Raw genomic sequence first — 14,073 nt, 5'->3', positions numbered from 1 at the left:
ATCATGACCTGAGCCAAAATCAAGAGTCAGATGCTTAACCAACTGAGCCACCCAGGAGCCCATCTTTTTTTTTTTTTTTTTTACGTAGGCTTCACACCTGATGTGGGGCTTGAACTCACAACCCTGAGATCAAAACCAAAGCTGAGATCAACAGTCAGACAATTAACTGACTGAGCCACCCAGGCGCCCTTGTCCTTTTCTTTATAAAAAACCTTTTTACTAGACTGAATCAGCTCTGAATGGAATTTTGCACAAACATGCAGAAATAACCTAACATTGAAGTTTTCTTTAATTATATAGTTACCTGCACTAAATTTGGGGGGATAAAATAAGGGAGAGAAACTAAAATGAGAAATAAAAAAAGAAAAGCACAGTATTAAGCTTTATAAATGGACTTATTTTTAAAAATTAATTTCAGATATTAAAATCAATCAGAAACATTTAAATCAACTTCTCTTTTAAAGATATACAGACTACTTCTTCTGTTCATTATATTCTGAATCTCCATAAGTTTCCATGAAAATGTATTAAGCTATCCAAATATTTGGCTTATCTCTAATGTCTAAGAGGAACTTGATGCTATTGAAAAGAATACAAAAATATTCTTTTCCAGAGGTGATCTCATCTTAAATTTCATTTACGAAAACAAGAAGTACCTTTAATCATATGCTATGAAGACTGGCAATCCCTGAGAAAATGACTCATTGAAGACAAAATAATTAGCTATTTCACTGGACTACATAATCCTCTCCAAAAAAAAAACCAAACAAAAAAAAAAATCAATGCTTCCCCAAAGAAGTTACAAGAGGCCAAGAGCACACTAAAAATTCTTTATTGTCATTATTAAATGCATTATATAAACATGATAAGTGGAATATACTATACATTCGATGGAACACATATAGCCTTTATCAGGGTAAAAAAAATACATAGCCAAGAATGGAAAGCAGCATACATTAAAAAAAAAAGTGAACAGCTCTCATATATTACTGTCACTATACAATGTGCCAGGATGTTCTACAACCTTTCTATTAAACAAAAGGGAACTAAACATTATGTATGGTTTAAAGGAGTTAAATGCCAGATATTCCACACACAGAAGGAGAAAATATTAGCATCCTGGAATCATCTTTATTCCTGGTCCATTTTCTGCCCACTGGAAAAAATTGCACTGTTTTGCCTTCCCAAGAGGACACACGAAAAAATTCTTTCCGTTATTGGGTCCAATCTTCAACACCGTTCTCATGATAGAGCGTTTGCCATGGTTGCAGAATGGGAAGGACAGATCCGCCCACTACAGGGTTAAAACAGAAGGATTGGGAAGTTTGGATGCAGGTTAGAAACACGTACAGCCTAAGCCTGGGTGCATCTGGTTAGTGCATCCCGTGTTCCCTGCCACTGTTAATCTGACATTGGAAAATAGACAGAAGTCATTAGTGCTTGCCCTTGAAAAAAGCTTACATCCTGTACGAAGCATCTCTCCTGCAAATTTGCTTGAATCACACAAAAAACTGCCAAAATGCTCAGCTTCTCTTTGTCTACAGACATGTTTACAGGGGTTTTCTTGCTTTACTGAAAATAATTGAGAATGATCAGCATCTTGCTGTAAAGCCATCACCAGTGCTTCTGCTATGTTAAACCGATTAAGATCAAAGATTTGTTATGATTTTAATACTCAACTTCCTTCTTTCATCTCTTAGGAATAAAAAGAATCCAATACAGAATTACATGGATGAATTTAGGCAGATTCCATTGTATTACTCTTATAAACGTTGGCCTCAAGGGAACTATAAAGCAGGCTGTAATATTATTAATTTTCTACCTAATATTTTTTCCATTATATCTACGAAAGCTCCTTGAGGGAATGTTGTCAGTTCAGCAGGATGCAGTCACTGCTCATGCAGGGGTTCAGACCCAGTCATTATCCAGTTTTCCTTGGAAAATTCCTTAGGAAGGTACCACACTGAAGACAGAGGTTTTCAAGCTCAGTAAGCCCAATCAGAAAATTTTTGCTCCAGCACTGAGACAGATCAGTATTTGCTGTTATGCACCAGATGTAGCAGTTGGTTGGAGAAATATGTATTTAAACATTGAAACCACAGTCAGCATAGTGAGAGACTCACATTCTGAGAAACACAGAAGGTGAGTCGGAGGAAGACGGACTCCAGACTCTAGTGTCCTGTCCTGTCTTCACTTCCAGGGACACGCTCCCAGAATGGGAAGGGGGGAGGAATCGCCCTACATCTAAATTGTTATTGTGCAAGCTTGTGTGATAGGATTCACTACGTTTACTGTAAATCCAAGGTTTGTCTGTGATTTTTCCCCCGTGTACTTCTCCCCAGGGCATACACCAAAGGTTCTGTGGAAGGGAGGAAAAACACGTTTGTGTCCTGAATTATTCGCCACCTGCGTAAATCACTCAGTCCCCTTCTACCTTTATAAACCAAGGACCACACATCTGCACCTGTGGTTACACACGGGCTACACCAGAATCATCTAACGGCTATTATTTGATTAGTTTTTCAGTTTCTCATGAAGCTCCTTGAGTTTTCTGTTCTTCAACATTCAGGCTTTAGACTGAATGTCAGTGTGGCTCTTTAAAATTTAAAGGTGAACAAATTAAATAAATAAAACTTAAAGGTGAAAGCGGAAAACAAGATCGCTATTCATTACATCGTAATAATGGAAGCATGTGATGACAGCACAGCGAGCTTGAAAAAATCTTACACGTACTTGGAAAAATCCGCACTGCGCTTGTCTAGGTAGAGGACAAGCGTAAAACTGCCTGCCCTTGTTTTCGCCATCCTTCTGCACAACTCGTAGAACACACAGGAGCTTGTGTTTACCGCAGCGAGGACTGCCAGCATTTAATGCACAGGTACCATCTGTCATGTTAATTCCAAGTTCACTGTAACGACAGGTTACAAAGTTACTACAGCCCAACAGCGCTAAAGGGATAATCCCCACCACCTTCCCCTGCATTAGAATTCTGCTTGTACGGGGGGTACCCGGCTGCCTCCGTCGGTTAACTGTCAGACTTCAGCTCAGGTCATGATCTCATGGTCTGTGGGTTCGAGCCCCACATGGGGCTCTGTGTTGTCATGACAGCTCAGAGCTTGGAGCCTGTTTCAGAATCTGTGTCTTCTCTCTGTGCCCCTCCTGGGCTCACGCTCTCTTTCTCTCTCTCTCTCTCAAAAAATAAACATAAAAAAAAAAAAAAAAAGAATTCTGCTTGTACAAAGACGAGGTGCCAAAAAGGGGACCAGGGTCAATGGCAGGTCATTCCACACACTGCTACCACATCTGTTTAATTCCTGTTTTTTCTCAGGTAATCCTAACTTACCTCCAAAGCCACCTGTGCACCCAAAGCATGCAATTAAAATTTCTGAACAGCTGAAATGTGTACCCAGCACACCTACTTTCCTTAGTGTTTATTTGTGATAACTGGTTCTTCCCTTACTCAGTAGTATAGGGTGGCCACTTTCATTTCCTCTAAAATATTCTCAAGTTCAGTAGCTCCCCAGCCCCCAAAGTAACTAGAATGACAGTCTTCTCTAATTATTTCCTCATCGGTAGCAAGCTCTCGTGGATGGCTGTGACAAGGCCAAAAAGATCACTCTTTCTATCGTCCATTTTAAAGACAATTTTCTACGCTTTTCTTTGATCAAGGCTACTATAATAGTTGCAGTCGTATTTCAGCAAGGCCTGGGCTGCCTGGCAGAGAAGAAATGTGTATTTTGTCAAGCCAGTAGGGAAGCTTTATTCTCCCCCACAATTAGGATCAACTGTACCTGGAGGTTATTCCTGCATACAGGGGACGAAGGTCAGAAGCCGGACTTCTATTGGTATCGTAGAAGCAAATTTTCTCTTAGAAAAAGAGCTTCATGGGTATTTTAACCTTTTTATATTCTGCATATTTTTATAATGCCTTTATGAGAGTTAGTCTCTTTAATAAACCAGTTGAAGAGAAACAGAGCTCACATTAATTGAAGAAGTCCTTTTTTTTTTTAATTTTTTTTTCAACATTTATTTATTTTTGAGACAGAGAGAGACAGAGCATGAATGGGGGAGGGGCAGATAGAGAGGGAAACACAGAATAGAAAGCAGGCTCCAGGCTCTGAGCCATCAGCCCAGAGCCTGACACGGGGCTCGAACTCACGGTTCACGAGATCGTGACCTGAGCTGAAGTCGGACACTCAAGCGACTGAGCCACCCAGGTGCCCCCAGAAGTCCTTCTTAATATCACTATTTTAAAGCTTTTTAATGATAAAAAAAATTCATCCTTTCTTATTTTTTTGGTTAAAATATCATCCTTAAATAATCTTTAGAAATACTTAAAAATTATAAACAGTTCTCATTTCTTGCTTCCTAAACTACATACTTTATTTATTTTTTAAATTTTTTGAGTTCATTTATTTATTTTGAGAGAGAGAAAGAGAGAGCAAGCACAGGCAGGGGAGGGGCACAGAGAGGGAGAGACAGAATCTCAAGCAGGATCTGCACTGTCAGCTCAGAGCCTGACACGGGGTTCGAACTCACGAACCACAAGATCATGACCTGGGCTGAGACAGAGTCGGACGCTTAACCAACTGAGCCACCCAGGCACCCCCTAAAGTACATTCTTCATATACATGTTCCAGTAATGATGCTTCAAGGCCTATGTAAGTGAAATGTTCAGAGTTTGAGGTATTTTTTCTTTCCATTTTCATTGAGACACAGTTGACATAGAAGAGATATTTTATTTGTGATGAAACTGGTTTAAACTCTTCTGTAAGACAGATGCTTAAGTAAATTGCTTTAAAGTGAGTCAAATATTCTGAGGGTAGTCTCCGAAGCTGTTCATGCAGTAGGCATTGCTAAGGAAATCATTACTGTTAAGTGTTTTGCCAGCAACTGTTTTGTTTGTACGTCCGTCAGGGTGGAGGACAGTTGCTTCTACTTTAGAATCCTAGGTATTAACATCCAGAAAGAGCAAAGCTGGAAGGCAACAGTATCTTCTTTTCCAGACTCCCTCCATTTTTCCGATGCCCCTTCCAAAAGAGGGTATATTAAAATTTTAACTTCAAGAGAAGCTAAGTATCTAGGTGGTTGCAGAGAAGTCAAGAAACATCAAAAACGTGGGGCCGCCTGGGTGGCTCAGGCGGTTAAGCGTCTGACATTGGCTCAGGTCGTGATCTCACTACTCATGAGTTCAAGCCCCGAGTCGGGCTCTGCGCTGACGGCTCAGAGCCTGGGGCCTGCTTGGAATTGTGTCTCCCTCTCTCTCTCTGCCCCTCTCCCACTCACGCTCAGTCTCTGTCTCTCAAAAATAAATACGTTAAAAAAAAATTAAAAAAAAAAAAGAAATACTGAAACCAAAGCAAGTGGATCATAAATGTGCTTTTAAAGAAACTGTCAAGAGAAAGAAAAAAAAGGTAAAGAATATTGATAGGAGTGAAGTGATGCTCTCTTATAAAAAAAAATACACACTTTTAAACAGTTTTCTACATTATTATGGAAATGGCTGTCTTAGATAACAATTAGTTGAACACTTCCAAACCATCTGCTTCAACCTAGAAATCTCCAGAGTTCCATATAGCCAAGAGAGGTTTAAACTCTCTTTCCTAGTAAAGCTTTCCTGGGGAGGGGTAAAGTGGAAGGGTGGAAGGTAGGATTCAGTTGGGGATAAAAGGCTCCAGGGGTCCCCTCTGGCTCCTCATTTCTGTCTTTCATTCCATTTTCTTCCTTGGTATAAAGCTAAAGAAAAACAACAGCCATAAGCTCTCTTATCCCTGGCACTCAGAGTATGGGCTGCTGACTGGAAGCCTCGGCATCACCTGGGAGAGCCTGAGAAACACAGAATTAGGGGAGCCTGGGAGGCTCAGTCTGCGAAGCGTCTGACTCTTGGTTTCAGCTCAGGTCATGATCTCACAGTTCGTGGGATCGAGCCCCTTGTCAGGCTCAGCACTGGCAGTGTGGCAGAGTCTGCTTGTGATTCTCTCTCTCTCTCTCTCTCTCTGCTCCTCCCCCCTTCTTTCTCTCTCTCAAAATAAATAAATAAATTTAAAAAAGAAAAAGTAAATACAGAATTATCCACCCCGCTCCAGATCGCCTGCTGAATTAGAATCTGCATGTTAACAAGATTCCCAGGTGATTCGTATGCACATTGAGTCGCGAAGCTCTGAGTGAACATAACCGAGATATTGATGCCACCTGTGATCTCATCAACTCTAAATATGCACAGCTAATCTTAATTTTATGATAGAAAACATTATCCAGGATAATTAAATGTTCTGACGAATCGAGGACTTCCTGGTTCTTCTTTGTTTCCATCATTAAGAACTTTGTAAACTGTAGCAGAACATTTTCTCAGGTAAATTTAGCATAAGAATACTTTAACTTATTTTATAATTAGGACCATCACTTTGAACATTAATAGACTATAAATGGTCTGTTAATGGATCGGGGTTGACAAATGTTTTCAGATAGCACATATTTTCGGCCTGTGGGTCTTAACAGTCTCCGTTGCAACTACTCAATTCCGTCTGATATTGTAGCATGAAAAGCGGCCAAGGAAACTATGGAAACCAATGGGAATGGAATGTGTTCCAATAAAACTTTATTTATAAAATCAGGTGGGAGGCTGGATTTGGCTCTGCCAACCGTAGTTTCCTAAAGTAAGTCATTTGAACTGAGCAGCACTTGATGCATAATAGTTTTCAATAAATATTTGTTAATGAATACATAAATAACACTGAAGACAGATCAGATAAAAACTCTTCTCAAGAGAGAATACATCACCACGCACAACTGTGTAATTTTAAAATGGATAGGTTTTCAATGCTCAATTCATCATGGCTTAACTAATTTTACAGATAGGGTGATTCTTTATAATAAAACCACTATCTACCTTTTTTTGAACCCTTCAGTCTCACCAAATGTAGATTTTGTAGCTCAGTGGCATTTCAAGAATGAAAACAAACACAGGGAGGTAAAATGACTCATCCTAGCTGGCCCCAGGTGGTTCTCTTGGGGATCGAATACCCTGAAGGTTACAGGAAGCATGAAGAAGGGGTGTTTCCCTGGTGTTAGAGGTGGCACTGCCAACCTTGATGTAGCAGACGTGAGAAAATGGTAGTGATTCTGCCAGTTTTATTTCCTCACCCAAGCAAACCTCTGCACCAGCTCAGGAGAAACCTTCACCCAAACAAACACATGGATTCTCTGAATATGTACCACTGTGTTGTGCTCTGTATTTACACTAATTGGATCAAAGACTTTAAACTGTTTCTAGCAGGTACTCTGAACTGCTAAAAAACTGGTTCGACCATCTAATTCATAATCCTATCACTGGATAAAACTCCAGTATATCCAAAGACCAATCCGAAAATATGCCTCGTCAACAGAGCATGTATCATGTAGTGATGGGATCAGTAATTAAGAGAACAAAAGGCGAATTAATTACCATATAATTATTAAAGAAAAAAAATAAACTGCCTATAAATTCTCTGAGTGGACCACCTGTTTTCACGTATTATGTTGTGAGCTTCTGCTGGGCATCTTGTCCACAAGATGAACACTGAAGCTGCCAGACAAGGAGAAAAATGAAATAAATGACAGTAATTTGCAATTTATTCCTTGTAAAGTAGCTGGGTGCAGAAGGGCTGCTGGGTGAATGTATTTCATCACTTGACATTTATTCCTGCTAGTTGATCTTGATTGATTTTAGAGTCTCAGTCCTGGGGTTCTTATATTCAACACATACATAGGCTGCGGCGTTTCTAAGTAATGTTATGCACTGTGATTAATCATATGACCCTATTACTAATGGCTTATGAAGAAATCATTTAAATTTAAGGTTACAGTAATGTTTTTTTAAATCCCTAATTCATTAAATTGTCTAAGATTTTCTACAAAGCACTAAGGAAACAAAAATATGCCAAGATATTTCATCTGAGTACAAAGAATGCCACAACACTAAAATGATCACATCTACATCTTTGCTCTTAAGCTACAGAAAAGACTTAACAAATGACTTTCTTACAGGATGGTCTCCCAACTCATGCTCCAGACCCTACCTCCTTCGTGACCTCTGATTAGGGCTCATTAGATGTTAATTGGGATTAAAATGTAAAGTTAGTCCTGATCCAGTCATTTAAATGCTTGGCCTCCATAGCTTAATTCAAACATCTGTCATTTCTTAGTATTATGGACACAAGTTAAAACAGATATTATAAATGACTGTGAATGAGATTTTTTGAGAGACGGTCAAGGAGAAATCATCACGACTAACCTATGGCAAATTTAGTGTCGGGAGAGGAAACTGGAGACAAAATCATGTACTGACCACACACCGCCTCAGAAATCTGTTAGCAAGTAAGCTCGAACGAAGGGTTCCGAGAGCCTGGTCTGGGCCTGCACATCAAGTGGCCCCTGGTGGTGCGGCCCAAGGGAAGAACCTTCCCCTCAGCCAGGACACAGCCCATCGGTGGAGAAGCCAGTAACACAAATCCCGCCTGTGATCGCATGAAATCCCATGCACACCAACTCTCCCTCCGCCTCTCTCCCACTGGCAAGACAACACCCATGGGAAGGAAACGCTCCAACTTCGCTTTATTTAAAAACGCAGGATGTACGGCACCTGCTTTCTGAAGGAAAAAGGAAAACACAGCTTGAAAAAGACAACTGTGGAGACATGTCTCTCTCTGATGGAGGCCCAAGAGCAGGTGGCCAGAGTAGAGAAGCCCCAGATAAAGACCTACACGAGAGAGTGTGGACAGGTAGTTCTAGGTGCTGCCGTAATCACAGAAGGGGGACATCGTTTAGTAAAATTTCTCTATCTCCAGCGACAGCCATCGGGAGGCTGCTTCTAGATGGGAAGGTCAGAGTCTCAAAACATACCTGGTCTGCCTGTATTCACGAATTTGCAATGACAACTTTTCAAGTTCAGCTACAACTGTGGCACACACGCTCTCTGGGCCTTCGTGGCTGAAACACACACCATCCCACACGGCTGGAATACAGCCACCTTCTTCGGCAGCAATGCTGCTGAAAGTATCTCCTCTCTCTCTCTTTAGAAGACACAGACTAAACTCTCATGACTAATAGTCTCCCTTTCGGAAGAACTATCTTTCTTTGGAAGGAAATATAAAAAAAATGCAGGGGCACCTGGGTGGCTCAGTTGGCTAAGTTTCTGACTTCGGCTCAGGTCATGATCTCACAGCATGTGAGTTCTAGCCCCACTTTGGGCTCTGTGCTGACAGCTCAGAGCCTGGAGCCTGCTTCGGATTCTGTGTCCCCCTCTCTCTCTGCCCTCCACTTCGCATTCTGTCTCTCTCTCTCTCTCAAACATTAAAATTTTTTTTTAAATAATGCTAACAGTGGTAATTGCTATCGGGTGATATTTTTCTTTATACTTTCCAGTATTTTCCAAATATTCTGTACTGAACACGTACATGGGTACAGTCAGAATAAAGTAACTTTGGGGGTGCCTGGGTGGCTGAGTTGGTTAAGAGTCAGACCCTTGATTTTGGCTGAGGTCGTGATTTTGCGGTTTTGTGAGTTTGAGCCCCACGTCGGGCTCTGCACTGACAACTAGGAGCCTACTTGAGATTCTCTCTGTCTCTCTGCCCCTCCCCAACTCGTGCTGTCTCTCTCTCTCAAAATGAATAAACTTAAAAAAAAAAAAAAAAAAAAAAAGAACTTTTTACAGATAGATGTAGAAGATTCTGTTTTTCATTCTCTTCCCTTCCCTAACATCATAAGCTAGAGAAAACATGGGAAGGAGATGGCTATAGTCATCTTTCCGGGTTTGATTCACCTTACCAAAATCAATGCAGCTTCCTTAGCAGGGGCCGACTCTTCTGCCTTCTCAAAACTTAATGCAAATACCTTCAAGATCAAGGTTAGAGGTATCATACCTGTTAGAAAATCCAGGGCTACCGCTTTTGAGGTCTGGTGATGAGGAGTGGGTTGTTTTTAACTTTTTATAGGCTGGACTAAATAATTTGGACTGAGAACAGGCCGTAGGTGATCCGTTTACTCTGTTAGATGGTTGAGTTCTATGGTTTGCTCTCTCCTTGGAAGGGTGCAGTGGATCCCTAAAACACACATCAGTCGGAGGAGAGTTTTGAAATTCTCTATCTAGCATCCCACTTTGGCTTGTTTCTCCTTCCAAAGCACTGGATTTATTGCTGAAATCAGTCAAGACAAGGGTTGTAGTTCCAAATACTGTTCTCCTGTTGACCTTCACCTCTGTACTTGGTTTTCCAAAACTATTACAAGGATACTTCACTAAGCTGTCAAACACAATAGAATTGTCTTCATTGTTGATTACTGAATCTGGAAGGAGAGAGAAATGATACTTCAGAGTTCCTAGAAGTGTGATAATATATCGACTATTTGAAACATCTTTAAAAAAAAATTTTTTTTTTTACATTTATTTATTTTTGAGAAACAGAGTGAGACAAAGTGTGAGTGGGGGAGGGGCAGAGAGAGAAGGAGACACAGAATCCCAAGCAGGCTCCAGGCTCTGAGCTGTCAGCGCAGAGCCCGATGCGGGGCTCGAACCCACGAACCGCAAGATCATGACCTGAGCCGAAGTCGGATGCTCAACCGACTGAGCCACCCAGGTGCCCCGAAACATCTTTTTATATCGTTAAAACTTTTAGTTCACTTATGATGGTGAATGCATAGAACTATCAACACAGTTAGTTTGGACAATTCAGGATTAACTGTCTTCTCGTTAGGAAATAAAGTGTCATAGAAAGGGCAATATTTCACCAACTCCTAGCAGCGCAGAGGTGGCTTTAACAGAGATTTATATTTGCTTGTTATTATTTTTTACCATCTAAAAGTCATTCAGCTACCAATTTTGTTCCTATTAGGCAACACAATAAAGCAGTGGTAATTAAGGGATGGTATATAGATCAGCAGTTAGCGGCCTGTCTCTGGATTATCAGGAATGTCTCTGTGAATGACACATAATGGGAAAGGCTTACTGAAATTAAACAAAGATGAATTACAAAGACTTGACATTAATTAAAAATGTTTCTTTTTTAAAAATATAATTTATTGTCAAATTGGCTAACATACAGCGTGCTCTTGGTTTTGGGGACAGATTTCCGTGGTTCATCACTTACATACAACACCCAGTGCTGATCCCAACAAGGGCCCTCCTCAGTGCCCATCACCCATTTTCCCCTTTCTGTGAATGGCACATAATGGGAAAGCCTTATTAAAATTGGACAAAGATGAATTACAAAGACTTGACACTAATTAAAAATGCTTCAACAAAGCATCCTAGCATTTTGGAATCCATACTATGTTCTAAATTGTAGTCTTTCGTACTCAGAAAAATAACAAGAAAATAGTTAATGGGATGCAGAGAGGCGTTTCAGAATGTTGGAATGAATGAGGAGGCCTCAGACTGTGGTCTTCTGAGGGCTCTGTGCTGAAAGATACTGAACGGGGGGGGGGGGGGGGGGGGGGGGGGGAGTGGATAGAAAGAGGAGGCGTGGTCCCTTCCAGCAATGCTGTGCAAGGGGTGGAGCCCACCCTTCTCGCCCAGAGAACAAAACACCCTGTGACAGCGACCACAATGTGGGGTCCATAAGTCAAGAATGAACTTTCTCATCTCTAATTGAAGGGAGAGAGAACACTTTGAGAACACAATAGAAACTGCATCAATGAGCTGGTTCCTAATCACGGGTTCGCTCTGAGGTTTTACATTCTCTGAACGCATGAAATTGTGAGCTGTAAAAAGAGTTATTTTGAAGGATTTCAATGAAATCAGTACAATTGTCTGGGTAAAGATTTTAATAACAAGGGGTAGGAAGGATAAAGAAGAGAAAAAATTCAGCATTTTTCTGTTCCACCTGCAAAGATATTCTTACAGAAATCCTCCCTTTCAGTTTATGAAGTGCTTGGACTGAATAACAAACTCAAAAGTTGCTGAAATCTGCATAAAACAAAGCTTTATTGAATAATTCATTAGAAATAGTAGAGAACAGATGTGATCATCTCAGTTTTTTGAGATACAAAGGCACATACTCTTTTAGCACAAGCATGTTTTCACTCCTCGTTTAAGAAAAAAAAAAAGGACTGAACAGAATATTAGCATGGTTTACATGCAAAGGCTGGCAATTCCTTTAAACCTTGCAGAAAGAAAGCATTTTACTTAGGAAATATCAAGATGGAACAAGATATATAGCTTTGTATAATTAGCCGCCTTTGAACTCAAAATCAAAATTCAGTCTTACCGATAGGTCTTGAAGTCAGGCAAGCATCACAAGCCTTCGAAGACGGCCTGTTTATGAGCGTGCAGACCACACACGTCCACTGCTCTTCGGATTTCCGAGCCACATGGTCCCCTCTGCTGGATGGCCAGGTGACCGTAGTGTTTCTCCTTGGCAGCGTGCTACCAGAAAATTTTGTAACGTTAACCATTACCACTCTTACGGTTGCCTTGTTCCTATACATTCAGGGTATTTTAGAAACTCTTACAGAAACATTAACACCCAAATGTGTACAAGCCCTAACTATCTCAGAATAAAATGTTTCCGCTTGCGTCCCACTGACTGCTATTAAAGACAGAAATAACAAATAAATGTTTTTGTTTACAGTCAGAGCTGTGGTTTTGTTTTTTTAAAACCCTCTAAAAACATTTGACATAACCACTAGGAAGCATTTCTCAAATAATGTTTTAAGTAAGCGGCACTCTTCCCAAACCAACCTAAGATATCTCTGTTCAACCCAATTGGTGGGTGGGGATGAAGCAAAGACTTGGGCAGAAATTAGAACGTGGAAAGCAGAACGAGAAACATTTTACACTTCCTTCATGTCCAGGTCTCTCCAGAATTTCTCAACATTATCCACTAAGCACTACACCAAATAGCTGATCTGTAACGAAGAGAAAGATCCCCAGCCTCGGCGTACTTTCCTTCGGGTAAATCTGTTTCATGTTAGATATCTAATAATAGATTAGTAAGAAAACAGTAAAACCAACCCTGATTTTTGGACACAAAAGTGAATCATGATTTTCCAAATGGAGTTCCTGACTGGTTATTTGTCGTTACACAAAATGCCTTCAAAAGCTCTGATAAAGTCCTACTCTTAAACACATCGTGCCGGGACGCCTGAGGGGCTCAGTCAGTTAAGCGTCCGACTTGGGCTCAGGTCACCATCTCATGGTTCACGACCTCGGGCCCCACGTCACGCTCTCTGCTGTCAGCTCAGAGCCCGCTTCAGATCCTCTGTCCCCCTCTGTCTCTCCCCCTCTCCCGCTCACTCTCTTTCTCAGTCTCTTGCTTTCTAAATAAATGAATAAATACACTTACAAAACAACAGCACTCCATTCTGTAGAGCATGTCACGTGGGTAAGCACCATGGCAGCATCACAGGTCCCTTTATTCCCAACATTAATACAGAAAAAGCTCTTTTGGTAAAAGCCACGGTGCCTTACATCTCACAACACGAGTTCTTTGACTCCCAGAGGTACCTGGTCTCCTGTAACATTTTGCTCCTTACATATAATTACACCAGTTGTTGAATTCACCCTTGTCTGGTGAAATAACAAACAACATAAGCAAATCTGGAAATCAGACACGTCACTGTGGCCCTTTGATGTTTACTGACTTTTTTCTTATTCCTATGGAATACCAGACCTTCCACAGAATTTGCTTCACCTAACTCCTGCCCTCCTCCCAACTTACTCTGAAAGGCAGCAAGATGTATTTATTCATAATTAAATAAACACAATTTAAGTAATCCTCAGATTTTCAACAAGCTCCAATTTTTCACCTCTCTTATCTTCTAGCCTATAGATTTCACTAACCATAAGCATATATTCACTGTGACCTACATACGGCAGCTTTGGAAGCATTTTTCCCCTTACTGCTCCACTGTTAATCACTACCGAGAAATTCTTTCCAATCCCCACTTGGATGTGCAACAGGAATTTCCAATTTCATGTAGTAGCGGACTGCGGAACGGTGTCCTGAAGGCATCGCATCATAATGCCAGGAACCTGTAAAGGTGAATTTACAAAGAGGACCTTTGCAGATGTCCTCTTGACATGGGGGAGATTACCCTGGA

At 40.8% G+C, this 14,073-nt stretch overlaps 1 protein-coding gene across 1 annotated transcript in view; it reads right to left on the bottom strand.

Moving 5' to 3' along the window:
- Positions 1–814: 814 nt before the first annotated feature.
- The window catches only part of NEIL3 (nei like DNA glycosylase 3), a 53,051-nt gene continuing 39,792 nt past the window's right edge, over positions 815–14,073 (bottom strand). The window contains exons 7-10 of the mRNA XM_025933108.2: positions 12,240–12,397; positions 9,900–10,320; positions 2,734–2,908; positions 815–1,294 (exon numbers count right to left, since the gene is read on the bottom strand). Of these exons, the coding sequence (XP_025788893.1) occupies positions 1,112–1,294; positions 2,734–2,908; positions 9,900–10,320; positions 12,240–12,397 (937 nt within the window). The 3' untranslated portion in view covers positions 815–1,111. The remainder of the gene's footprint in view (positions 1,295–2,733; positions 2,909–9,899; positions 10,321–12,239; positions 12,398–14,073) is intronic.

The sequence above is a fragment of the Puma concolor genome, chromosome B1 (genome assembly GCF_028749965.1).
Source record: "Puma concolor isolate L17-30 chromosome B1, mPumCon1.1.hap2, whole genome shotgun sequence".
In the NCBI taxonomy this organism is placed as follows: domain Eukaryota; kingdom Metazoa; phylum Chordata; class Mammalia; order Carnivora; family Felidae; genus Puma; species Puma concolor.
The sequence above is the reverse complement of the archived record's forward strand: the minus strand, read 5'-3'. Positions and strand labels throughout refer to the sequence as shown.